The following is a 27,989-nucleotide window of genomic DNA, read 5'->3' on the forward strand; positions in this document are numbered from 1 at the left end:
CACACACACACACACACACACACACACACACACACACACGCACACAGTCTGGTGAAAATTTCCTTCACCCTCCAGTATTACTCTCATGCGTGTTGAAGTGCCATTTTAAACAGATGCATTAAGGCAAGCGTAAACAATTGCGCGCACACACATGCGCACACTTGCACACACACACTTTCAACAGGTGCACACATTCACACGTTGTAATTAACCTGATGCAATAGAGTTAATATTATCAGTTGCCAGAATGAGGGGATAAAAGAGGGCCCATCATGGGATTGTAACTCTCTCGCCTTCCTCCTTCTGTCTGACCTGCTGTGCTTTTTCAGTGCAGTCAGTGAAAATGGAGAAATTCCCTAAATTCCTCTAAATGCAATGCTTTCAATCTTTAACCTAACTTTTTTTTAAGATCACGTTTTCTCATATTACTGGTGAATTTCATGCTGCCTGCTGTCTCACAAATCTTTGCTTGATGACAAACTCCCTTGAAACTAAATACATAGATTTCCTTGTATGAAATCATACATGATCCTGAGTGGGTTTTCACAATAGGGATCAGAGATGAAGATGGAAAATGATACACTGTGTGGGTATGATGAGTCTGAAGAATTCCCAATAACAATGTCAGCCTCTGCTCTTAAATCATGCTTTCTGGGAGGATTGTTTAACTGATGAATATGCTTGATATTTGTTCCAGCATTATCCTGTGTTATAAGAAAATAGCTGTTTAATTTAAAATATAAGCACTACATGAATGTATTCATAAATCACAAATTCCAATGAATTCAAATTAGTTTTAAGTGTAGTTTTAAAAGACTTAGAAGAAGGAACATATCTGATTGTGGGGGTATTGCTGCTCCACAGTTTGGGGACAAACACGCAAAATTTGAATCTGGAGCAGGTCAGTGATGTAAAAAGAAAACCAACTATGAATGGCTTTGGAGACAAACAACGCTCTACAATGTATAAAGTCTATAAACATGCGCTACGCTGGAAAAATTAAAAGTTAATGCCCCCAGCCCAATTAAAAAAATCTCAGTTTTGATCAGTACACAACCACTGCACTATGAAATATTTTTTTTGCATAGTATTATTGTTGTTATATATGCTGCATCTGTTTATTTATTCCTGCCTGTATACTTTGCATCTTTAACAACTTGAAATTTCCATTTCTGGTACTAATAAAGGCTAACTTACCTTATCATATCTTATCTTATCAATATTTCCTTTCTGTCTTCATACACAGGTATCTGCAGGAGACTAACAGACAAATGAATGGATTCCCAGATTGGGGTCCACCCCATGCTGACACGCAGTGACATTTGAAGAGACCTGAGCTAATTAAAGACTGAAGTTTGTGTGTGTGTGTGTGTGTGTGTGTATATATATATATATATATATATATATATATATATATATATATATAGTGTGTGTGTGTGTGTATGTGTTGTTTTTAAAAAGAAATATATATATATATATATATATATGAACACACATCCCGTAGTTGTGTGAGGCAGAGGGGCGGGGAGGGGGAGTCAGAGCTCACAACCATTAACGACCACCGACAACCGGGAACCCTCCTCCGGTAAGCATCACAGTGTCTAGTGACACACACACACGCACACACACAGCCGGGGAAGATGGTCGCGGTGCAGACGTCCCCTAATTCGTCCCCATCGGCGGAGTGGATCTGCTGCCTGGATAAAAGGTGGGTGAAAGCACTACATGACCCAGTGCCACGCCGCGCATCCCCACGCAGCAACGATTGTGTCGTCTCTGCCCTCTTTCATTCATCCGCGTCAACGTGATTAATCGGAACCGGTGATCGCTGCGTGTGCAGTGTGTGACTGTGCAATAATAACGTGATACGCCTCATTTTGTTTTAGTATATTATCGCTGTTATTAAATAGACACCACTTGTCGCCCAGTTGTACAGACTGCAGTGCATAACAATACACACCGATTTTTTTAAAAATTCCGGTTTTTGTATCTCCGGTCAAAAAGGCGTTGGTGGCTTCGAGGTTCACTGTGGTGTCTCTGCACTGCATGGCTGATGACGAGACGCACATGGTTTATCTCTGCCTGCTTGAATCAAATAGCCATACATTTTTAAAATACAACTGTGGCGTGATTTGAATAAAATACTAGAGGCCAGCCAGCGCAGGCAGTGTATTTTTTTCTCCTCCTCCCGTTTATCTCACAGTGCTGCATGAGGCTACGTTAGTCTGGGCTGACTGAACAGATTAGAATAACCGAACATCCAATTCACAGTTTGTCTATCAACAGCTCAACAATTCAAAAGCTGCAGCGATTAGAAAATCGTTTAGTCCACACTGTGCCTGCCCAATTAACAGTAAAGCTCCCTTACTGTGCTGAAAAAGCTCAGGGAGAGGGCTCGAATAAATAAACACGATGAAGAGCAGCACTACAGTAATTACTCTAGATCATAGGCAGTGACATATATGACATGCACAGCACAGCTCACACACACACACACACACACCCACACACCTATCTGACACATCCTCACATTACCAATGGCAACCTGAAGCAACCATCTTGTCTCCTAATCCTCACCTGGAATAAAACTGAGTGGATAAATGCAACTATTAGTCACTGATAAGGGTACTGACAACACGGCATTATACTTTTTAACCAGTTTAACTATTAATTAGTCCTTGGGTTATTTTGGCGAGTAATTGATCTGAATATAAATTGTCAGAAATTAGTGAGAAAGGCCTCGTAGCTTTCCAGAAGCCCAGTTGGCATCTTCAGATTTACAGTGTAAAAATCAATGAGTTGTTACCATAAAAGACACATTACCACCAATAGTCAACTCGAGATGCTGGCGCCTTTAAATATATTTTACAATCTGTAATAATTTAGAAATTGTTTAAGTTCCAGATTGCTTCAGTTTTAGTTGCACATATTTTGAACAATTTGCTCAAAGTAGCTTATGCTTTTGTAAAAATTCAAAGGGTGTTGTGATCTTTGCTGTGGTCTGGTGAGCAAATGGGGAATGTGATTGGTTGCAGACTTACAGCCACTCCCTATTTAAGAGGGCTTCTCTTTGGTGGTCTAGCACAGAAACACTGCAAATAAATTTGGTTTCCCAAGTTTAACGATTGTGTTCTGTTTGCAGCTTTGATTGAGTGTGTCCTTCTCCTGCTCACATATCTCATAAAATAAACGTGCAAAATGTTGTTGTTTTTTTCTGTTTAAGTCAGTGCTGAAAACATCTACTGAAATTAAGGCTAGTATAATTATGTTGGAAACTTAAAGTCACCAGTATGCAGTATTAGCTGGATGTTCATAAAGACTGTGCAGGATCTTACTGTAGAGCACTCAGTGCTTTTAAGCTATCCACCTCTTATTCAATCAATATCCAGGAGTGTGTGTATGTGTGTATGCGTGTTTGGGAGCTTTCATCTATGCTAACTGTTGATGTGAGCAAGTGAGGAGTGAGAGGCAGAGAGGGGAGGAAGGTGAAAGAAAGACAGAGGTTAAGATACGACTGTCTGTAATATATCTGTCCGAAGACATTTATTGCCAGTGGCTGTGAAGTATGTGGGATAAGATCTTATTTGCTTTGTTTTCTGTTCTACCAGGAGTTAAATAGATGGTGCACTCAACGTACACACAGCACCAAGCCAGATCGAAGTTTATATTTAATGCCTTTTTTATTGCAGGAAAATATTTTTGTCTAGTACTAGGGTGACATATCAAAGTAGTAAGTCTTAGCAAAAGCAATTCCTCGTAGGTGAAAAGTATAAGTGTGCGTATTATGCAGGTTAATTTGCAAATCTTGCAAAACTTGATGAGTCATTTCTAACTCTAATTGGTCATTTGAATGCAAAGTGAGCAGGGTTTATGCTGCTCAGTGATTTAACACCATCTCTGGTTGTTAGTGGTGATGCAGATGAGTGTCAGAAGAAGTTCTTGCATACAATCACATAATCTGTGTTGCAGTAATGTATTAATCCACCAGACGAATAAATCTGTTTGTTTTGAATCTGTGTGGCACTTTGACAGGCTGCCACAAATCAACCTCTGATTTATTTGTCTGTGAACAGTGAATTTTTCCAGATGGTTGTTTCAAGAAACAATCTGCATGACCTTCTGCTGTCTCTTGGTTTTTGTCTGCAGTGTGTCACGCTGGTCGATTTGTTAATCCTTTGTTTGTGTGTGTGCGTATTCGCACACGCCATAATTTGTGCTTGAAAGCTGAGATCTCTGCTGACACGAAAAGTGGGGGAGGGAGAGGGGAAGGCTGACAAAAGGAAGAGGTCGAGGAAGAGAGGAGACATGAAGGGACAGTGATAGAAGGTGAACAACTCTCAGGTCATATTCTTCTCTCACCAGCGGGGGAGGCAGATTCCTCCCGACAGGAAGCGAGTGAGCAAGCACAGGTTAGTTGACAAAAGGGAAAGGGCGAAGACTTAACCAGGGGACGATAACTGACACAGCCCAACAGTTTTACTATAGACGCATATGTGAAGGGTGGTGTTTGTATTACCCATTCAACCCTGCAGAGTTCACCTCCCTGTCTCTCCCTGTCTGTCGTAGTGTGTGGGAGCCCACCTGTCTCAACCATTAACCCAGCCTACTCTGGGATATGACACCCTGTTGAAGCACCAAGGGCCAATACACGAGCTTTAGGTGGATGAGTCAGAGACCAAAAAAAAAGAAAGAAAGAATGTGAGAGGGAAAAAAAGACCCACCTTTCAAAGCTCTGAGCTTGTGGCTGATATGGGAATAGAAGATGGGCTGTGCAACGCGGCCTTTGATCTGTTTTTATTGTGGCAAACCCTTCAAGGTACACGGTACAGGTACATTTCATTGCTTCGTGACACACGTGCTCGGCGTTTATTACCATACGTACCTACATGTGAGTAAAGTGGGAGTCACTCTTGCCTTTGAGCTTGCGGAGCAGACGTAAAGGGATAAATAGGGCGTTTGGTATGTGTAAGTGGTGGCACTAAATGCACCAGGAATCTGTGCTTCTAGTGAAAAGGAGAAAAATGGGTTGCATTTGTCCCTTTCAGTCTTGGCTATCATGTTCTAAAAACTGGCAAGTCTTGAAAGAGGAAGAAGAGAAAAGTAGATGGAGATTAGAGAAAGGTTTAGAAGAAGCAGACAGAAAGGAGCGAGGGCTGGGAGTGAGGGAAGAGGAAGGAGATGAAGCAGAAGAGGGGACTGAGAGGCTCTCATCTGTGAAGGAAGAGCCCACAGTGCATTAGCTATTCTGTATGAACACACACATATATGCACACACAGACACTTACACACACACGTGCAAAGATGAGTCACTATCAGGAAAGAAGGGGAAAATAAGTGAATGAATGGTGCTAAGTGCAGTGTGTTACTCTGAGACATTTTGGCTTGGTATTTTTGCACCACCACGTCTCAGAACAGACTGTTTAAGCTCGCAGATCAAACTTCTGTGTGTGTGCGTGCGTGCAGTCTCTTATGTGTGCTTGCTTAGATGTCCAACAATGACTTAGTTGTGTGTGTGTGCTCAGATTTAAGCGCATTAGAAAAAGCAGCAGTACAAATGAGATCTTACATCAACAGCCTGTGGGGGGCCTGAGCTGAGAGAAACTGTGCCTGCAGCTCTTCACTGTTATCACTAAGACACCAGGCAGAACAATGACAGCGTGCTCTCGCACAAATATTCATAGATAATATTATAACAATAGAGCAGCCTTCTTACTTAAAGGGCAATATCGCTGCTTTCTCACAGTTTAGTCCATTGACTGATAATTGCAACTGTCTAACATGACTGCTAGTGAAAGCATACTGCAGGATTTTGATTGATTTGCTATAGTTCAGGCTGAAATAGACCTGAATAAGATAGATAATCCATCACGCTGAACAAGTTACATCATGCCAATTGTTTCTTGCATAACCCCTTATACACCTTTTTAATGCCTCGTGTGGGTTTAATGGTGGCTCTTCCTCTGCGCAGGCCTGCGGAGCGCTCGGGAGAGGACGTGGATATTATTCTGACCCGACTAAGAGAGGTCAAAGCCTTCCAGAGGTTCCCACCTCCGCTCCTACTGCAGATCTGTGCCTGTGCCTTTTATGAATGCCTGGAGAAAGGCATCACGTGTACGTACACGCACGCTCACAAACCCACAATACTGACAGGAATGTAAAAGGATGTCTTTGATGCTGTCGAGTTTAGTCAGGCTCTAAAGGATTGGAGGAAATCATCATACAGTATATAATATACCTTTTTGTCTCCTAAGGAGAAAGCGCAGTAAGACTTACGATGCACTGGAATGCAAAAATGTGCCTAACCTTCTTCAATGCCTGTTTTTAACTAATTTGTGCAATACTAATATTAATATTATTAATTGTTCCTTGTATTTGCTTTTACTTTTGCTTATGTTGCCTCATCCTCTGTGATTTAGTTCAACTGTGTATCATTTTCCCTAGCTCTCTCCACTTCCCTGATACCACTATATAAGTATAAGTATACTATAAGTATACGATATACTTACAGGAGTAAGTATATACAGTGGCATCCTCCCAATACTCTGTTCCTCTTGCCCTACTGTTTCCTGGATTCAGTCTGTTTTATATGTTTTCCTTTTGGACTTCATGCTTTGTCTTTTTGATTTTTCTGCAAGCAGTGGATTTTAAATCAATCAGCCAATATGTGATTGAAGCACAGCTTTAATTCAATGGGTTTAACAAAAATATTGTGTCAGCTGTTTAGGAATTACAGATGTTTTTTATTCACAGTCCCCCGTTTTCAGAGGCTCAAAATTAATTGGACAGTCCACCGAAAAGCAGTTTCATGGCCAAGTAGGGCCTGTTCATGTAATTTCATGACAAATTAAACAGACATAATATCTGGATTTGATTAAAAGTCTTGAATTTGCATTTTATAGCTTTTCACATTCATTTTAAATATGAAGCCCAAAGAGATGTCAGTGCCAGTGAGGGAGGCCATCATTAGCTTTATTTTGTTTTGCTTTGTCTGTCAGAGTGATAGAAAAAACTTTAGGGGTAGCCAAAGTATTAATGTGGTGTATTCTTAAAAAGGAGGACTGCAACGACCAGCTCAGGATACCGAAAGGCCTAAAAGACCACAGAGGGCAATTAAAATGGATTATGATAGAAGTATTTCTATGGTTAAAGCTTCTGTTATACTTCCTGCGTCCATGAGTCTGAGAGAGTCCAAGTGATTTAAGCAAATTTCATCAGAAGATGAGCGCAAGGGTCCGTGTATGCATCCTGCCTGTTTTTTGTGACTGGGTCTCCAGCTGCCTGTGTCTGTATTCACAATGGATTATAATCAAGGCTTATGAAAAACAACTTCTAGCCAAGTCAAGGACACTCCTGAGGAATAGGTGTATCATCTAAAAAATGTTAGGGCATGGGTACATAAGGCTGACAGTGGAACTGGGTCACTATAGTGTTTATTGATGGTGAGACTGCTGATAGATGATAGAAGCAGCAGGATGACCTGTGAAGTGTACATGGCTGTACTCTCTGCTCAGATTTAGAAAAATGCTGCAAAACTGACCCGACAGTGCAAATAGATAATGAAACAAAGCATACTGCAGAAGCAACCCAAGAGTTTCTCAATGCAAAGAAACTGGATATTCTTCACGGGCCAGGTTAGTCACATGATCTCAACACAACAGCGCATGCTTTACAGTTGCTGGAGACTTTTAAGTCATAGAGAGAGCCACAAACAAGCAGCAACAGAAGGTGGTTGCAGCAAAGACCTAAGCAGAGCATTGAAGGGAGGAAATACAGCATTTGGTGACATCCATGGATTGTAGACTTCACACAGTCACTGACTGCAAAGGATTTTCATCCAAGTGTTAAAAACAATCCTTGGGTTTAAAATCCTGTTAGTTTGTCCAATTAATTCTATATAAGTCTATGAAATTGGGGGATTATAAATAAAAATGTCTTTTTACCGTTAATGCAAATTAAAGCTGAGAGTCTGCACTTCAGTCATACCACGACTGATTGATTTAAGATTGACTGCAGTGACGTAGAGAAGCAAAACTGCAAAAATTGTGTCTTTGTCTAACAAATTGTGGACCTATATCCAATATACTACTTATAGTAGTGTAATTTAATGATCACAAAATCAAGACAATATTTAATGTAGCTACTTTAACACCAGCGTTTTGTCAGCGTTTTGCTTACTTGAACTCAAGTCAATTTATTTTCAGTTAAAGATAAAAATATTTAAAACGCTTTCCTTTATAGGTGCATTTTTAACCTTTTCAAACACATTTCAGTTTATTGCAAATATATTTATCATCAATTTATCATTGTATCAAAACCTTTTTGGATGATGTCTCTTTCAGCAATGATTGTGGTTTATCATCAGATGGCAGGGCATGTTTTTATGAGTGCTTTTGTCTTAGTGATGTTTTTCATCAGCTCTCAATGTGGTTTAATGTATTTTACTGCACGCAGTGTTTCGACAGGGAGACATTGGCACCAGCTGGTATGCAGTCCTTTCTGGCTCCCTGGATGTCAAAGTGTCAGAAACCGCTAACCACCAGGTGAGAGTCACATTGAGAAACATACATGAATAATGACTTGGATGCTTTTGGATTGGTAATGTTACTTTCATGGTTGATATTTCCTAGTGCTCTCATATATTTTCTATCAAACAAGATCCTTTTTAAGGGGCTTCGACTCTGTCCTGTATGTTTGAGAGCTGAATTTGTTTGACTCTTTAGCCTCCATTTGTGCCTCCCTTCCTAAATATACCAGAGCGAAACTGCCACTGAGAAATTTGGCTTCCTCCTTACTTTAAACCCTCTCTGTGAGAGCGTGGAAATAGAGTTATACTATACATGTAGTGGGGAAGAATGACACGTGGGAGGAGAAGGAGAGAGGATTTGCTTCGAAAGAAAGACGGCGATAAGAAGCTCCTCTATTGTGAGACGTCCTTTTCATGTATGTAGCCCTAAAGTGAAATTGGTGGCCTACTTTCTGTGGCTATATTTGAAATGTCAGTTTGGACAGCTGAAAAGGTTTCCATAGCAAGCAGTGTATTTGTTTGAACCACTAAGCAGTGAATATGCGTCCATTGCTTCCCTCTAGCCTGCCCAATTATATACAGCACCAAGAGATGTTTGTCTTACAGTAAACAGCAGTTGCTCATATTTGGATTTATTTGCATTCATTTGCACATATTAATCCGTCTGCTTTACATGTCTGTCCGAGTTCATTAAAATAACCTAATACACATTGCTTGTAGCTACTGCTGTATAATTTCACTGCTTTGTAGCAGCATAGTGAATGCTGCTACAAAGCATGTTTGCTCAATAACAAATGCTCGTCTGTTATAGAAACACAGTAACTAAAAGTTGTCATGTCTGTGTGCAGGATGCAGTCACAATCTGCACGCTGGGGATTGGGACAGCCTTTGGGGAGTCGATCCTGGACAACACGCCGCGCCACGCTACCATTGTCAGCAGAGAGACCAGCGAGCTGCTCCGGATCGAACAGAGGGAGTTTAAGACTCTCTGGGAGGTGTGACATGAGATGAAACTTCATGATTCTGCATGAACTCCATTGTGGAAAGAGCTTTGCTTTTGAGACTTTTATTGTAATTGTGCTTTTAACCACAAGAGGGCTGTCCACCATTACGGTGCCTTTTTGCACATCTATTGCACACTTCGGGTAACTTGACAGTGATTTATTTAAAGTGAGAACAGTGAGAAAAATCTAAACACGATTAGTTAAATGATTCCTTTTTTATTTCTTTTAATTGGATTCACATTTCCTACTTGGAAAAATAAAGGTATTCTCAGATTTCCTTTAGCCTATAAATTAATAACAAAATATTTTAATTCTGAGAATTATTAAAACGATGATTTTAAGGACATTTTAAATGCAATCTAAATGTTGTTAAGCTGCTGTAGAGAGGTTAATCTGTTTGAATTGGTACAATTTTTTAATGTATATGCATAATAGTTTTGGTTTCTTAAACTAACAAACTATAAAACTATGTAAAACTAACTATAAAGTCCCAAAAATGCCATTACATTTTCTGTTTAGGCAGGTTACACAGATTCCTGCAATAACAAGGCCGCAAACAAAAGGACGTACTGTAATTCAGTGATCTCTATCTGCATGTCTGAAATACAGTTTTCTGCCTCGGATGAACTGTCACATTTCTCCAGTGAGGCAGCCATCAAAACAAAAAGCCCAAGGACAATTCTTTTAAGAAACCAGAAGATGCTTACGAAGTTTTCAGAGTATGTTTTCCCTTAAAAAGTGATTTACGCAGCTTGTGTGGAGTTTGCATGCTCTCCTTGTGTACTGCATGGATTCTCTCCTGACATGCTGGCTTCCTACCACAGCACATTACATGCACAGGAGGTCAAGGGATGTGAATGTGAGTGTGGTTGTCTGTCTTTGTGTCTTGGTCCAGGGTGTTTCTCCTTCTTTTGCAAAGTGACAGCTAGGATAGGCTGTAGCCATAATACCATATACTGTATATTCAGTAACTAAATAATGAGTGGTAATGTGATAATATATACAATCTTATTTTACACTCTCATCTAAGCTGAGTATTCATAAAGATATTTAAACATGAAAAGATCATACACAAGAAGCTATACACTAGGCAAGGGAAATGATATTGATATTACTGTGCAAAAGTCTTGAGCCACCCCTTATTTATTTATTTATGTAAGGAGCCAGATTATTTTCCAGTTGTTAAATTGAGACTTTCTGAAGTTCTTTGAACGTTTTTTCTTTGGTTATTGGCTGCTTTTTTTTAAAAAATTTTTAAAATTCACTCTCAGTCCAGTCCTTTTACTATTTCCATGTTTTTTTCTTTGTTTGTTAAGAATAAGAATCAAGTACATGAAGTATTAAAAAAGCAGTGAACTCAATGAATGAATCAGTGTTGTGTCAAAATACAACTTAGCAAAGAATCTATTTTAAATGCTATGTTTGGGCAAATAGCAAAAATTAGCATTAGCATTTTTGCACCAATAAAGTGACTCCAATGAGGTATTAGCTGAAATCTTGGTAAATCTTAGCCTGGTGGGAAATTTGTCCTTAAGAAATTTTGAGGAAACTGGACAAGTGGAGGACTAAAGAAGAAGTGGAAGGCTTAAACTATAGATATGTTTTATTATAGGAAAGTCATGTCCTTAAGAACAAATATGTCAAAAACTTGGCGCAGGACCAGAGAGATGCTTCAGACCCTTCAGCTGAGTTATCTGCAGCTTCATCAGAAATGATCTAAGAGAAGGAGAAGGTAAGTCAAGAAGTTATTCTTCAGGAAGGGAAACAGGAAAATTAAGCTGAAGTATGCCAACTTACAGAAGAACATGGTGGAGGCTCTGGCATTGTTTTGGGGCTGCATTTCAGCCAGTGGTGTGGGGATCTTGTCAGCACTGATGGAATTATTAAAACTGAAAAGAATCATCAGATTTCAATGCAACAGCAATAGCAAGTAATAGATTTGGTAATACCAGATATTGAGCTTTGATCTCATTATAGTACTGTGCGAAAGTTTTAGGCAAGTGTGGAAAAAAAAGCTGTAAACAAAGAATGCTTTCAGAAATATGAATGGTTGTTTATTGGCCCCAAATGTATTCTGCAGCAGAACGACGACCCCAAACAGGCAGCCGAAGTCATTATCAAGTATCTTTAGTGTAAAGATGAACAAAAGGTACTGAAAGTGATGGTTTGTTGTTTGATGTGTGTGTGCGTGTGGCATTTTATTGTGTGACCCTCCTGCGTCAGCTTTGTGTGCTTTATAAATAAAATAAAAATATGATTTGATAACAAATGATGTAAAAGCTCACAATCAGTTGCAAAGACTTACTATATCGCACAACCTACTAGTACGAACACTCACACAGCCTTGCCCCGAGAGATTTGGCTTTGTAGTAGATGCCTCTCCGTGGGCCTCCTTGTTGGAGTTACAAGCTCCATTCACTGTTTCTCTCTCAGAGAGGAAGTCGTGGCAGAGCTGGGCAGCACTTCACTGTAACCTCACAATGAAAGGCTGTGTGGTCTGAGCTGCTGTTTGGTCTGACAGGTGGTTATTTTGTATTGCAGAATCCAGAATCTTTCCGACCCACACTATGGTTCTCATCTCCATACAGTGATTGTGAGAAAACAGTAGTTTTTTTTTTGATGGTTCTTATTTTTAATGAAATTGCAGGTAATTGACAGTTTGGTTATAAAAAATAACTATTTTCTGTCTGGTGTTTTTTGGCTTTTAAATCAGATTTTATGACCCCTCTCACAAACAATTTTATCGATCACATTGTTTTGATTTATCTGGTCTAAAAAAATAAAAAAGACTTTTCCCCGTGTGACCGTGGATGAATTGAAATTCAATTTACTCAAATGTGATTCCTCCATTTTTGTGCTACAGGAACACATGAGACCTAGATAAGACAATAATTGGTTATTAAAGTGACGTGTGCCATCGTATTATTCAGCTCGTAGAGTGTGTGTGCGTGTGTTTTTGACTAAGTGCACTCTGTCTCCCTCTCGACTGTCTATTTTAAGGACAGTGGACATAAAACAGAAAACATGGCCTGAGGTTGTTGTCTTTTGTTTGTTTTGTTTTTTTCCTAATCTTATCTCCAAAATATGGCTCTCTGTGTTTTGTGTGTGTGCCCGTGTGCAAGGACTAATTTGTGTACGTGTGCTTGTGGTGGAGACTAAAAATCTACAGGATGTGTTTCATGAAAGGATGAAAGAAAAAAAGGGCTGCTCCATAATTCTAGTAAAATCGAGATCAAAAAAGTGTTTGAATGGGAAATAGCCTACAGACATGTTTTTATATGTAACAATTACTGCTAATAATTAGTTTGTCTGGACTGTGGTTACTTCATTTCTCTTTTCTGATTTATTCCTGTGCCCCTTTTCACCTGCTCTACATTTCTAATGCCAGCTTCCCCTCTCTTCTATTGGCCACGTTTCTTTTGTTAGCCTCCTTCCTTTCCTCCTCCTCTTCAACACTACTTCTGCCTTTCCCTTTTCTGACTACTAACCCCTTTTCCTACACTAGAGTAGCTCAGTAATACAGAGACTCGAATCACCCTGGTAACCTGTGAGAGAAAGTGGCTTGGTTCCTGGCGTGATCGCAGTGAGAGAGGGTGAGTGAGACGGAGGCAGACAGTGGGGCGACTGTGTGAGTGGAAGGGAGGAAGAGAGAGGGGAGAAAAAAAGGAAGAGAGCAGCTTGTTTTGAGCAGGATGCTATCCGGTGGCGTGTGCGTGAGTTGTAAAGGAGCAGAGGGCAGCTCTCTGGGGTTTCAGTCCCTTCAGTCTTAAGCAGCTGAGTGTGTTAACTCAGGTGAGTCGGACTCCTTGACTTTAACTGTGTCTAGTATGTAGTGTGCATAATCTTTGCTTGTATGTTTTTTTTTCTGTTGTTGTCTTTTTACAGAATGAAACTCTCTGGAATCCCGTTTGTGCATTTTTTAGTATTGACATGAAGTGTTCTAGCTTCACTAGCTTCTGGATCGAGCGTGTGCAAGAAAAACACGGATAGGGGAGCGTTTGTGTCTTTAGGTCAAACAGATGCTCTCTCTGTTTCTCTTCCAGTGTGTGTGTGTATTCCTGGCAGTTGTCAGAAAGCATGGGTTGCTTGATAATGACCTTGCAGAAGAGCAGTGGCACATTCAGACACAAAAGCTCTGGCTCTGTGTGTTTCATAGTCTTTGCTACAGAAATGTACAACTGTAAGAACAGCATCTGCACACATCAAAGCAGTCTAACCCTTGTTTACATGCTGTGTGTGTGTGTGTGTGTGTGTATTATATAATGTTGTTCTGCATGTAAATGATCTTGGTTGTACAAAGGGCTTTGTTTTGAGGGGCGCTTTTGTGTTCAAGCAACATTGTGCGCTTTAGCGAGAGAGAGATGGAACAGGAATGGGTTTTGATGTTTAAAAGATGTTGGTGCTTTATAGATGATACCCTGCTAGAGGTGTTTCCAAGACTGATGTGGCCTCTGATGTGTGTTGCTTTTTAGAAGTATCGTCAGAGCCTGGCTGCACTGTTGGCCCCTCCTTATGGAGCCATGGAGAGTGGATCCAACAATGACAGTGAGTAGATGCACAAGTGGACACACGGGAATAGAAAAAGACACTCTGGGTGTTGCTTAAATGTTTATTCAATGAACGTTTTTACGCGTACAAACATATTGCAAGTAATAAATTGGAAATGTGCAGCAGATGCACAAAAAAAGATGGAGACTTCTGTATGATGACTAAAAACAGGAAGCAGGTCTTTTCCTTCCCAGCCTGTTAAAAGGATGGATGAGTCTATATTGTGTATATGTAAATATAAAATTGTTATGTTTCTTTTTTTCTAGTTGATATACAGTGCTTTTTTGCTTTTGGGAAGCAGAGCATCCTGTTGTGCTTTAGCATTAATGTGTTTTTCTCCTCAGGACTCACAGACAAAGACAACATGAATTCAGACTCTGCAAACAAAGCTCACAACAAGGTAAATGTTTCCTCTGGATTACATTTTCAACCTAAATGAAGTTCTTAGATTAGTTTACTGTAACTAAAAAATGAGAAACAGACCCGGCCTTAAGTTACAGAAAGCATGACTTAACAAAACTCTAGACCATCATAACCTGACTAAAAAACCCACTTTTGTCACTGCTTGTCAAAATATCTCTAAGCAGAAGTTTCTAGACAAATTTAGAACAGCTGAGCAGTAGTTGTGTATTTTTTTAATGTTTGAAGCAATGCTATTAATGCATTTTGAACTTAAATATTTTTCAGGTTAAAACCTTTATATATTTAAATGTGCAGTTAAGACTCTTGTTTTTCCATTTTCCCAGTTTTCGAGCCACTGTTTGCAACTTGAAGGGTAGATACATAAAAACCTGATAGTGATCATAATTGAAATTAAAAAGATGCAGTTAATTCAAATACGTAAGTAAAATAAGTAAAAATAAGTAATCATTACATCAGCTCAATGTTTTGTTTTTGTTAACATCCGAAACTGAAAGTAACTTGAATATTTCTTGGATACGTGTGGTAAACCGGGCCACGGGGTAGAATCGAGCTGTTTTTAACGCTGCATACTTTCATGTTTGTGAATGAACCAGAGTGCCAGAATGAATTTTGGAAGTGCGTGTATTTTCTGAGGAGAGACCGATGATGACTCACAGCTGTGATGCTCTGTAGTTATGCTAATGTTAGATAATGCATGCACACAGAAGAAAGATCCCATCTGCCCAATTAAAATGCCTTCCTTTGTTGTTTTCAGAAGCAGATGTGTATGTGTATGTGTGTGTGTACACACATCTGTCATTTCCCCTGCTGTCTATGCAGGTGCGGCCGATAAAGGATGTGTCTGCTTGTATGTGTTGTGTGTTTTGATACAGTTTTACTGTTTGAGTGATCCATAGTTTACATGAGCAGCATTCAGAATCTGCCCATGTACACATTCACATATCGCTGTAAGAAAAAAATTGTGAATTATTTGGAATTTTTTGCATTGATTAAACATAAAACCTGAGCTGATCTTTGTCTAAATCATGATTATAGACACGCAATATAAGCAAACTGATGTCAGGCATTTTTTGCACACACAACAAGGCTACTGAATTCTAAGTGCTACTTGTTCTGTGCTACTCAAAATCAGATTCTCAATTAATGAGATTTTAACTGTGAAGCATGGCGGAGGGAGCATCATGTTAGGGCCTAATTTGCTAGCTGAACGCTTGGTCGGCTTGCCGGCATTGAGGGGAACAGGAAGGAATTAAAAATGTTATTACTAAAAGTTTTACACGAGAATGTGAGGGCGGTAGGCCATGACATGACACTACAATGTGCAGTCAACCATTTTTAAATTTCTTTTATTTAACAGAAAAAAGAACATTGTACTCATAAATATATTTGATCAGTGTGTGATTATGTCCAAAAAACAGATGCATTGTCATAAAATTAGAATTAAATCATTAAAAATACATAAAGGTGGGCAATGGTTTGTGGAAGCCGCCATGTTGCCCAGCTGTCCTGAATACAGTGGCCAGGATGGACATCGCCATCCTGAATAATTGCATTTTATACACATACACATATACATATACATATACATATGTAGCACAACAAAGGTAGAGGAAAAGAGAAGTCGTAGGCATTGTGTCATAGAGTTGTGTATGATTATGTATTTAAATAGGGAGGGGTAAGAAACCAGAAGTCAGTTAACAGAAATCTGTGGACATCTATTGGTGATATTTTAAACACTCTAACTTTAAGGTTGAGTACTGCATCAATACAATGTACCAAAATACAAAGGTAAGTCAACATCAGAGTGCTTTAACAAGAGGAGAATTTATCTGTTGGAATACTCGTGTTCTGATCTTAAGCAAACTGAGATTTTGTGGCTGTTTAACCAAAATGTCCCATAAATATCGATGAGCAAGAGCAGTTTTATGGGCGCGAGGCTCCAAAATGACTCTTCATCACCGTGCAGAAGCTACAGGAAACATCAGACGGTTATTGTTGCTGCTAAACAAGTTACTAAATTCATTTCATTTCCTGGCGTGCACTGTGATTGACAACTTAGTGTATCCAATAAAGAAACAACTGTGGATTCTTACTTGAGTCAGATTGCGATCGGACCACAATCCTGGATAAATAATGGTTCCCAAACTTCTTCTTGCCAACACACACCACTTAAAGCTTGACCAACAAAATTAACAATCAAATGATGCATTCTATCACAGCCTAATTTACAAAAAAATCTCAACCTAGTCAGTCAGAGATTTAGATGGACTAGATGAAGTCACCTAAGCCGATGTCCCTGTGTTCTGCAGATCCCCTCAGAGAAGCTGCAGAGAGCTGGAAAGGTTCTCCGCAACGCCATCCTGTCCAGAGCCCCTCACATGATTCGAGACAGGAAGTATCACCTGAAGACATACAGGTATGTGGGTCTGCAGTTCTGTTTGTATTTCTGAAAAATTATGTGCTTGCAAGTGCTTGGGGAAGCTTTCTGTGGATGTTTTGTTGATTTACAGAAAATTACATTAAGTATTTTTAAACCTCCCCACAGTAAATATACAGTAAACAGTGTGTTTACATGTGTATTGCAGACAGTGCTGTGTAGGCACAGAGCTGGTGGACTGGCTGGTGCTGCAGAGCGCCTGTGTGCTCACTCGCTCCCATGCTGTCGGGATGTGGCAGGCACTACTAGAAGAAGGGGTGCTAAATCATGGTAATACTTAAGTCTGATGTTTCTCATCATGCATATCTTTGGGTTCATTTCTTTCCGTGAGTCATCTTAACCTACTAAGTCAATTCCCAAACCTCAAAGCAGCTGAAAAGCTGGGAGACGTTATTCACACTCCATGCGTAACTTATCGTTTAGAGCGTAAATTAGAATAAAGTGTTATTGAAACTTTGAATTGCAAATTAGTTTTAGACTAGAGCCAGTGTGTCTCCATTTGGCTCTGCGCTGGAATGTGAGTTTTGAATCTAAACATCAATCATCAGGGAGGCTTTCTCTTTGAATGCTAGAGTAAGAATTAATGAGTTTCCAAGCATGAATATAACATATAAATTGAATCCAATCTCAAAGTCCTTCACTTCAAAGAACAAGGCTGAAATGTTCTGAGATGAGAAAACAGTTCATCTGCATGCACGCTCGTTTATACTGATGCTTTGACTGTGTGTGCTTCTCTGCTCTCCAGTGGACCAGGAGCTCGGTTTCTATGACAAATACCTCTTCTACCGTTTTCTTGACGATGAGGAGGAGGACACACCATTACCTAGTGAGGAGGAGAAGAGGGAAAGTGAGGAAGAGTTGCCGGAGACCATCCTCTTTCTTGCCCAGATTGGCCCCGATGCACTGCTGCGCATGATCCTCAGGAAATCGTCAGTATTATCATTTACTCTTGAAATACAGATTCAAAATACATTAAAAGCAACAATATCTGGCAATATATTGTTGCTTTTTATCCAATAATTAACATTCCCCTCCGATACCAGAGTGCTGAAGTGTTCGCTAATTGAACCCAGTCATATCCAGTCATACCAATATTCTCCATATAAAGTACTAAGCATGTGAAAGAATAGGCAGAGATCATCTGTCATAAGTAACTTTATTGATGTGCATGCATGAAGTGTTTATGGTGACTGCATTGTGACTCGCTCCTTTGTGTCTGCAGGCCTGGTCAGAGAACAGGCGATGACCTAGAGATCATCTATGACGAGCTGCTTCACATCAAGGCCTTAGCTCACCTCTCCAACACTGTGAGTTAGCTGGTGTGCCACTCTTTTACATACAGTACAAGATGCCAAGAACATTGTTAATACATCAGAACCCCACATCACAATCTTTTTATGTTTAAAAATGGAAGAAGAAGAAGCTGTTATACTATTTATCTCGACAGTGTGGTGCTCAGTCTGTCCTGTGCTCGCAGGCGTTTTCCATGCGCAGAATTAATTAAATGTGTACTGGCTCCAGAAGTACTTTTGTTGTTCTTTTTTTTCATTTATGCAATCACATTACTGCCACGTGGAAATGTGTATTATACCATTAATAGGTCTGTAATAACTACAGAGATTATATTGGCAACAGTAATTTACCTACTTTCAGGTCACTTTTTATAACCTTTAAAAACCTTGATCTGGGCATCTTCTTGTTTAGTTTCCATTTTTGTCTGCAGGGCAGCAAAATCCAAGAGTTTTGAAGCAGTTTGTTTTGGTTTGCAGGTGAAGAGGGAACTGGCGAGTGTGGTGATCTTTGAGTCACATGCAAAAGCTGGAACTGTGTGTGAGTCTTCTTCTGTCACAGAATACATTTTTCCTTCTGTAAAAAGGTCTTTCAGCCTGTCAGACAGTGCTGGTCCCCTGTGAGGACAAGTTGAGGCAACTGAACTGAACCATCCATTTTAAAAAGGAGATCTAAGATTACTCCAGACAAAGTATTTATAGAACAGCGCAGAAAAAGTTGCATAGATCAGTTTTTAAATTTCCATTAGTGCTATTGATTGCAGTGCAGTCTTAATGTGTATCTATCTTTTAGCAGCTGGAGCATGCTTATAGAAACAGCCATCAGTGGATTACTCAGTAACACTTTATAATTCGGCCTGTGACTAATTGTCCTGTAATTAAATGGAATTTCGATGCATTTTATTTGAAATCACAATATAATTAAATTTACTTACAGATACTTAAAGGTAGGTTTACTAAGGAGGTGAGAAATAAATATACTGTAATTAAATTTAAGTAATGTATAAGTAACTTTATGTAGTGCATGAGTAGTTGTTCTTAAAATTGTGTTAATATTACTTACAGTAATTTACAGCTATCTTGCTGTTTTGTTCTGCGGTGTTAATAAGGTACTGCTCGACAGTTTGCATGTATAGAGAACACAGAGATTTTTTTCTTTTCTTTTTATTGTGAATAAAGAGTCAGTGATAATGTGGTGCTTGCAGCCAATTTTAAACTGAAGCTAAATATAACCTACTCCTGACCAGGTTATGTGTTCAGCAGATGTTACCACGGTGATCTAACCACATAAAAAGAGAGCTACCTTCATGATAGCTAACCCATTAGCATCACCCTGTGCTACACCCATGTAGAGAAAATTATATATTCTAAAAGAGACGTCTAGATTTAACAATTGTGTTTGTGACTTGAGTTCTGACTCTAAGAGGGGAAACATGCCTCACAATTTGAAAAACTTCAGGTGTACAGAATGTGTGTGCTAGGACTAATATGTGTTTGTTTTCATTACCTTTCAGTGTTTAACCAAGGAGAAGAAGGCACATCATGGTACATCATCCTGAAGGGCTCCGTTAATGTGGTTATCTATGGAAAGGTGCGTGGGTGCGCTTGAAAGGCTTCCATCCATCTACCTGCTTATGTTCTTTAGTTTGATACTTTAGCGTTGTTCTAGTTTTCTGCTTCATTTGATGATATTCAGTCTGAATGTAATGGAGCAAAATATGTAGCTCATCAGATCTGCAAAGAGCCGAGCCGTTTTGTGCTCCCTGTAGGTCTGGGAAACACCAGCAGTGAGTTTGGCAAACTGTGCATAGCTCATCGTGACTCATCACTGTGATTAACTGGCTTAGGGGATTGTACTCATACACCACACAACCAGTGTACAGGCAAATACGCTGCACGTGGATTGATCACGCATGTACAGAATACAAAGATGATTCAGAAAGTTACTCGTCCTTCCTGATATTTTTCTTCAGATCTTAAGCTTGTAAACTGAACATGTGTCTGAGCAAGTTGTGTGTTCATCTGTGTGTGTCAGGGTGTGGTGTGTACACTTCACGAGGGTGATGACTTTGGAAAGTTGGCCCTGGTTACAGATTCACCTCGGGCTGCATCCATCGTCCTGAGAGAGGACAACTGTCACTTCCTGCGTGTGGATAAGGAAGACTTCAACAGGATACTCAGGGTAGGCAGACAGTTATCCCTGATCTGATCGAAGATCAGTGAAGAAAAAATGGTGGAAACATTTAGTTATTAAAGCCAGCATCTGCTTTCCTCCTTCCCAATGACTATGAATAAAGAACTGATGCAAGGCAGTGGTACACATGTGTACTTATTTCACATAGTAACCCTTTGTTTAAAACTGTGTCTGTATTATCAGGATCTGAAAATAGGGGAGGGAAAATATGCATCATCCTCTGAAGCTGTGTAAAGCAATAATGTCTCATAATGCTTTAATCGCTCATGACGCCGCCGCCCCTGTGATGTTTGTCTCCCTCCTCTGACAGATGAATGGTACTGCACTCATTTTGAACTATTCTATTCCGCAGGATGTGGAAGCTAACACAGTGCGTTTGAAAGAGCACGATCACCCTGTGCTGGTGTTAGAAAAGAGTCCTCGAGCCTCCACACTGGGAAACATAAAGTATGTGTTTGGGTGTATACACACTGTACCTAAAAGTACTTTAAAACTGTGTTTGCAGTATATGTGTATCTCTCTCTATTTTATTAAAAATGTTTGGGTTTTTATGTGGTCCTTGGTGACCTTGGCAGGTACACTGTGATATCAGGAACTCCAGAGAAGATTCTTGAGCACTTCTTGGAGACGATGCGGATGGACATACATCACAGTGACCCAGGTAGCAGAGCTGAATCATCAGATTAATTTGGGATCGTATGCTGTCAGGATAGTAAATTGCAGGATACTCATAAACTATAGCATAAATTATGAATTATTGAAGAGTGTCTTTTATTAAAAAATGTTACTAATGTGAACTTTAAAACAAGAAATTGATAATTCAGTATTTTCTTTACTGTAAAACACGATATTAAATAGGATATTCTGCTGTGGTTTGAAAAGGTTTGCTGCAGAAAAACAGCATTAAAACAAATTTCAGGGGTTTACATGAGTCTGGGTTAGACTCTGGATTAGGACTATCTCTTGACAGGATGAATGCATTAAAGATTAAATATCTGCTCGTTTCTTGCTACTGACTCTGCTTCTTCTCGTGTGTCAGACCCAGCAGTGGATGATTTTGTCCTCATGCACTGTGTCTTCATGCCCAACAGCCAGCTGTGCCCTCTGCTCCTGTCACAATATCCTTTTTGTCTTTAAATTCTTTATTTCCTTCCTGCTGTATCTAAACTGTGCGTTTCAAAAAAATAAAAACAAACAAGTCTCATGTCGGGTGCATAACCCTGGTTTTCTTCACGGTTTGCTGCGTAATGTAACAACACTTCCGGCGCCATTTTTAGATTGTGAAACATCAGTTTCTGCTTGTGGAAGTGCTGAAGCAGCAGTTGAGCAGCTGTTCCCGTCACACCTTAGTAACAAGTTGTAATCCCAGTTGCACAGGTATTTCTTCCCTAAGCTGTTGTAATGTAAGTTTAGCACTGTGCAGTTAACGCAATACATCCCATGCTTTATTCTTTTTTTTTTAACATAATGAATGATCTCAAAACTCACTTTATTTTAACTAAAGCTGCTTGAAAGGTACATTTTTAATTGAGGATAAATGGAGACATAGATGTAGGTATGCATATACCTGTGTTTATTTACTTTAATGGTTCAACGCTTTTCTATTTACCTTTAACCTTGTGCGCACGTACCATGTGACATCGCCGCCTGGCTCTGAACAGGAGAGGTTGGAGTATGCACTCAACAGTAAAAGGAGGGCCCTGATTATGACCCTGCGCTGGGCAAACGCACATGCCTACCTGCTACAAGAGGAACCTGCTGCGATCTTTTTCCTGGAGGTGAGCACATTGAGCCTTTCAAATGTAGGAAATCACACAGATCCTCTGCATAGTCTGAGTGGTTCTTCCTCTCTGTCTCCGTAGGAGTTGTATGGAAGTCTATCCAATGACTCCCGTATGCTGAGAGCTTTGAAAGATTTGGTACCTGACCTGGAGAAAGTCGTCAAATTGCAGTATGTTTCTGTGGGCTGAACATTTATTGTCATTGCTTTATGCACACGACAAATTCATTGTATCACTTTAATTTTTTTTCTTTAGCTCCGAAGAGGCCAAAGCAACAAAAAAGGTACATCTGTTATATAACTTTCGATAAAATTTTACAGTCCACTTCACATGTCGGCTTCATCTGTAGTTATCTGGATGCTGTCTTATAATTTATTCAACAGAAGACCCTAATACGACAGTTCAGCAACGGAGAGGAAAGGCTGCAGAAGAAACAGCCAATTAGAAATCAAGATGACAGTAAGTTCTGTGCATTTGTGTGATTTATGTATTTTTCTTCTTACTCATATTGAACCTGAAGGAAAAAGACATTTTGACAGCAGTTTGCCTTGGAATGTGCTATTTAAAGTGGATTTTCCAATTTTCATAAGACAGATTAGATAAGAATATTCCCTTACCCTGCCTGTCATCCTGTCACTTGTGTTTGCACAAAAGGTGTGACAAAATCTTACGGATAGGTTGGCAGCATAGATCCACAACACGATTATTTTCCGGTCATTCATGTGTGTGACAGCTGGCTGAGGCAGAGAAAGACCCCAGTCATCTCTCTAACAGAGATCCAAGGGCTAACTTTAAAAAAATATAAACTTTTGATTTGATTGAAATGAGCCGGCTTTCATATTTGAATGATTCAGTCTGTGACTACAAAAAGGCAAAACCTTCAGTGAGCTTTGTGAGCTTCCTGCTTCTTCATGTTGGAAGCAGCTCTTTGTCATCACAGATCAGGAGCTGTCACATACCATATCACTGTATTAATTTCACGTGTGCGTGTGCAGTCCTATTGAAGGTGTACTGCAGCGATCACACCTACACTACAATCAGGATTCCCGTGGTGGCGACGGGACGAGAAGTGATCAGTGCCGTGACGGACAAGCTTGGCACTACCGATGAGCTCCTGCTGGTCCACCTCAGCTCTGCGGGTGGTAAGAAAACAGATCATCTTAAACGTGGAGAGGCATTAACTTGCAGCATCATCTACTCGTAGATTATCTTGTGTACCTTTTTAAGAATTTGCACGTGATGGTGTCTTATGTGGCTGTGAAAGCGAATCTGTCCCGATTTTTGTTACAGAAAAACAAATCTTGAAGCCAAATGATGTATCGGTGTTTTCTACTTTGAGCATCAATGGGAGATTATTTGCCTGTCCTCGAGAGCAGCTCAACAGTCTAGTAAGAGAGTAATGTTATGAACTATGCTGTTATTAAACTGCATTACCACCTAGAATTAAATCTTTTTGCAAATATATATAGAAGATACGAGAAATACACTTAGTACTTAGTAAAAAGTGGCCTCGAAGCAAGAAGATATTAGTTTTATATGCTGAGGGAAAACAATGAAACTGTGTTGGTTTTTGTGCACTTCAAGACTCCTCTTCCAGACCAGGAAGGGCCCACTGCAGGCTCCATGTCAACTTTTGAGCTGATGAGCTCCAAGGACTTGGCTTATCAAATGACGATGTTTGACTGGGAGCTCTTCAGCTGTGTTCATGAGGTATCCTGCTCACCTTTGTCCACATTAAGTGTTGCAAAGACTTTTGTTTTAGAGTCAGAGTCAATTCATTTTCAGCAGTTTTGCTTTTTCACAGACTGTTGTTAAACTGGCAGGATCTCTCACCTCTCAACCTGCTCTTCTTCTTGTTTCCCCTGTCTTCTTCCACAGCATGAGCTGCTCTACCACACGTTTGGCTGCCAAAGTTTTAAACGAACTACGGCTAATCTAGACTTGTTCCTGAGGAGGTTCAACCAGGTCCAGCTGTGGGTCGTCACTGAAGTCTGCCTCTGCGGACAGCTCAGCAAGAGAGTCCAGCTCCTCAAGAAGTTCATCAAGATAGCGGCACAGTGAGTAGGATGTGACTGTTAATGGGACGCACATCACTAAGTGAAGTATTTCTAGCTAACAGTAGAGGAAGCTGAGCTGGATGTTGTTGGTTTTCACTTTGGTTTCTGCTTGTGTGTGTCTGTCTGCAGCTGTCGAGAATTTAAGAACCTCAATTCATTCTTTGCCATCATCATGGGGATGAGCAACCCTGCTGTGAGCAGAATGAGCCAGACGTGGGAGGTAAACTTTATTGAAAAACTGAATAATCGGTGGACAGTTATGCTGTGAACCAGATCTGCATGTTGCTGTTGCTTAAATCCTCGATTCACTGAGATGCCATCTGCTTTTCCTGACAGAAACTTCCCACCAAGTTTAAGAAGTTCTATGCTGAGTTTGAGAACATGATGGTGAGTTTCAGTTTCAGGTCTATTGAAATTCATTGTGCATAAACTTTTAGCTGTATTCAACCTTCTTCTGGAAATATTTTTTTTCTTTGTAAATGTCTCTGGTTTTCAGTGATGAGTATTACAAACAAAATTAGGTTCAAACCTGTTGTCTTGGTGACAGATGCACAAAATAATGGAGGGAAAATCAACTGCATGGCTGTTCACTCACCAGCCATTTCATTAGGTACACCTTACTAATACCAGGTTGGACAACCTTTTGCCTTCAGAAAGGCTTTCATTCTTTTTGCCACAGATTCAACAAGATGCTGAAAACATTCCTCAGAGATTTGGGTCCATGTTGATATGACAGCAACACACAGAAGATTTGTACGCTTCACATCCATGTTGTGAATCTCCCCTTCCACCACATCCCAAAGGTGCTCCATTGCACTGAGATCTGGGGAATCTGGAAATCATTTTTTCCAGTTTCATCATTTGAGCTTTCTGATGTGACTTGGTATCCCTGCTGGAAGCAGTCGTCCCTTTAAGTGGTCATAAAAGGATATACATTGTCAGAAACAGTATTCATGTATGCTGTGACATTTAGATTAGATTAGATAGAACTTTATTAATCCCTCGGGTGGGTTCCTCTGGGAAATTCGATTTCCAAAAAAGCACAGCACCGACAGAAGTTACAGAGTTACAGAATATTTTATATATATATATACACACACACACACATATATAATAATATATAATATATGAATATATATACAGAGTTACATATATATATATATATCATATATATATAATACACACACACACACACACACACACACACACACACACACACACACACACACACACACACACATATATATAAATACAGAGACAATATAAATAAAATATACCAAGGGGATAAATAGAATAAATAGGAATAAAAAATAAAAATACAAGTGAATTGCACATTTCAATACTTGAAATGTGCAATGTGATATTTCAATATTTCACATTGAAATGTGAAATATTGAAATGATGCTCAGTTGGTGTTACGGAACCCATGATTCATGATTTTATGTTTTTTATGCTGAATTCTGACTAGCATCCTAGAAGTCCTAGAAGGAAGTTTGTGTAGTTTGTGAAATACTCAGATGAGCCTGTATGGCACCATCAACTATACTACTATATCACTTAAATAACCCTTCTTCCTCATTCTGATTCTTGGTTTCAGTTTCAGCAAGTTGTCTTGACCATGTTATCATGCCTAAATGCATGAAGTTGCTGCCATGTGATTGACCAATCAGATATTTGCTTCAATGGGCAGTTAAAAGGCATACCTAATAAGTGGCTGGTGGCATAACAGTATGTGTTTTAAAGAAAAAAACTTGATCTATAAATGTATCTAACACCAGAAACTTGTTTGGCAATAGGACCCATCAAGGAACCACCGGTCCTACCGACTTACTGTTACCAAACTGGAACCACCGATTATCCCCTTTGTGCCACTTCTTCTAAAAGGTATGACTCAGTACAGGGCTTTACAGGGCTTTAGGAAGTACTTAAAGATGGACGATTTGGGTTGTGCTTCATTTTAACCTATTTCTTTACAGATATGACATTTACACATGAGGGCAACAAGACATTCATTGACAACATGGTCAATTTTGAGAAAATGGTGAGTTCCTTTTCACAGAAAGAAGAGAGAGCATGTTTTATGCATGCAGTTTTCTTAGTGCCGTGTTGTTCTTCATTCATGTTTGCACAGTATCTAAAGCCGTTTTCTGTTTGTTCCGTCAGCGTATTATAGCAAACACAATTCGACAAGTGAGACACTGTAGAAGCCAGCCATTCAGTAAGTCTGCTTATTATTCATGAGCACACTTTTATCCTCTAATCTGTTGGCCTTGCAGACAGACTGTAAACAATCTTTCCCGTCAAATTTTTTTTGTCTGCTTTATCTCTGCCTAATGTTAGATCCTGACATTTGCCAGCCGAACAAGAATCAAGCGGAGGTCCGGGGTTACGTTAGGAAGCTCTGCGTGATTGACAACCAGAGGGCGCTGACGCAGCTCTCCTACCGGCTGGAGCCTCGGCGGACATGAGCTCCAGATCCTCCACCACGACGCCTTCTCTGTGATGTTAGCATAAAAAAACCGATATAAAATAAATCAACACAACAGTAGCAAATCGCAGCATTCAGTGACTTTAGTGTTATTATGGACTATTAAGGACTGTGCCGTGAAAAGCCTCTTCTCCCTGGACAAACAGAAGCTGTTCAGCTGCTCTCTTGTCGCCGTGTCTCAGTCAACAGGCTGAGGGTTCATATCGTACTAATTATTACTGTTTGGGACCTGTTAGATAGAACTGTAATGTATAGAACTTGAATCAATATCCTGCATGACTGAAATTCGTAGACCTTGTGTTCTATACAGTGGATTTCTATCAGAGTGTCCTGTAATGTCGTGCTACCCCAAATGAGCCCTAGTTTACAATAAAGTACTGTACCTGCCTGTAGAGGAAATCGTTCTATCCTGATGATCCCACTCATAGACGCAAAACAGGAAACCCCACAAATTGTAGTGATCGAGACTCTTTGTTTACCCTGGTCAATATTAAATCTCAAAGAGCATACTTACTTTATAATCTAAATAAGTCTATAAGGACCTTTGAAAATCTGTAGGATTTGATGTCCTTTAGGTAAATATCAGTGTCCATTAATTAGTTAGACACTTTAAACCTACTTAACAGAGTATTAGTCAGATTAAATTCTTAATGGTATTACCGGCAGTGTTCAAATGGGTCACTGTAGTATTTATTGTGAGTTTTATTTGGAATTAGGGTGCAGCCAAGCGTATAAACCATCCCGGATATGTTCTGCTGTCAGTTGCAATGTCTTAGATTTGGACTGACTGCAGCTACAGAGTCTAACTTACACTTTGAGGGGAAAATCTTGTCATCTCTACCAGTTGTGTTCAATCCATGTAATTTTATTTTTGTATATGTGCGTGTAGATTTTGAGTGCGTTCTTTACAAGTGTCATTAATTTTGCTTTGATCTCAGGAGCTTTTGCTGTGCTGGTGTGTGTTGAGAACTGCAGCGAGGCTGCCTTTTCCCAAAGCAGCCTCTAACTGTACTCTGTGTAGTCTGCCTTGTAAATAAAAAATAGCTAATTTAACAGTTCTAATGGTTTGGTAACCTTCTTGAGACTGTGATATTTCAGTGCGTGTGGTGGAGCTGAAGGGATGACGTTGGAAAATCTGTTGTGCAAAGAATATCCAGGAAAAATCAAAAATATTTCAGCCGCCACTGGAGAAGCCCGCCGCCGAGCTTTTTGACTTCAGTTGACGTCTGAAGGCAGGTACGGCA

General features: G+C 39.8%; 1 protein-coding gene across 2 annotated transcripts; it reads left to right on the plus strand.

Moving 5' to 3' along the window:
* The first annotated feature begins 1,531 nt into the window (after nt 1-1,531).
* On the plus strand, nt 1,532-27,818 carry LOC102297869 (rap guanine nucleotide exchange factor 4). Of its 2 annotated transcripts, XM_005920580.3 has the most exons (30): nt 1,532-1,708; nt 5,969-6,111; nt 8,452-8,540; nt 9,373-9,519; nt 14,001-14,073; nt 14,421-14,476; nt 16,809-16,915; nt 17,085-17,206; nt 17,682-17,865; nt 18,159-18,243; nt 18,706-18,766; nt 19,740-19,816; nt 20,261-20,407; nt 20,772-20,866; nt 20,995-21,080; nt 21,459-21,537; nt 22,047-22,197; nt 22,282-22,370; nt 22,456-22,483; nt 22,584-22,659; nt 23,196-23,342; nt 23,491-23,588; nt 23,785-23,910; nt 24,079-24,257; nt 24,387-24,477; nt 24,594-24,644; nt 26,054-26,141; nt 26,234-26,298; nt 26,421-26,475; nt 26,598-27,818. In XM_005920580.3, the coding sequence occupies exons 1-30, from the start codon at nt 1,641-1,643 to the stop codon at nt 26,723-26,725; spliced, it is 2,991 nt and encodes a 996-aa protein (XP_005920642.1). In that variant the 5' UTR covers nt 1,532-1,640; the 3' UTR covers nt 26,726-27,818. The 2 variants fall into 2 exon arrangements, with proteins under 2 accessions (XP_005920642.1, XP_005920643.1); XM_005920581.3 differs by lacking the exons at nt 1,532-1,708; nt 5,969-6,111; nt 8,452-8,540; nt 9,373-9,519 and adding an exon at nt 9,526-13,320.
* Nucleotides 27,819-27,989: the final 171 nt, after the last annotated feature.

This window comes from Haplochromis burtoni, unplaced genomic scaffold (genome assembly GCF_018398535.1).
Source record: "Haplochromis burtoni strain Fernald_Lab_line unplaced genomic scaffold, NCSU_Asbu1 Contig_41, whole genome shotgun sequence".
Classification (NCBI taxonomy): Eukaryota; Metazoa; Chordata; class Actinopteri; order Cichliformes; family Cichlidae; genus Haplochromis; species Haplochromis burtoni.

What these genes read in the sequence shown, in the direction of transcription:
- LOC102297869 (XM_005920580.3), top strand. Translation starts at nt 1,641, where the DNA reads ATGGTCGCGGTGCAGACGTCCCCTAATTCGTCCCCATCGGCGGAGTGG. An exon ending in TGCAAAAGCTGGAACTGTGT is followed by an intron (nt 18,767 to 19,739) that starts GTGAGTCTTCTT and finishes ATTACCTTTCAG; the next exon opens with TGTTTAACCAAGGAGAAGAA. An exon ending in TTCATCAAGATAGCGGCACA is followed by an intron (nt 24,258 to 24,386) that starts GTGAGTAGGATG and finishes GTCTGTCTGCAG; the next exon opens with CTGTCGAGAATTTAAGAACC.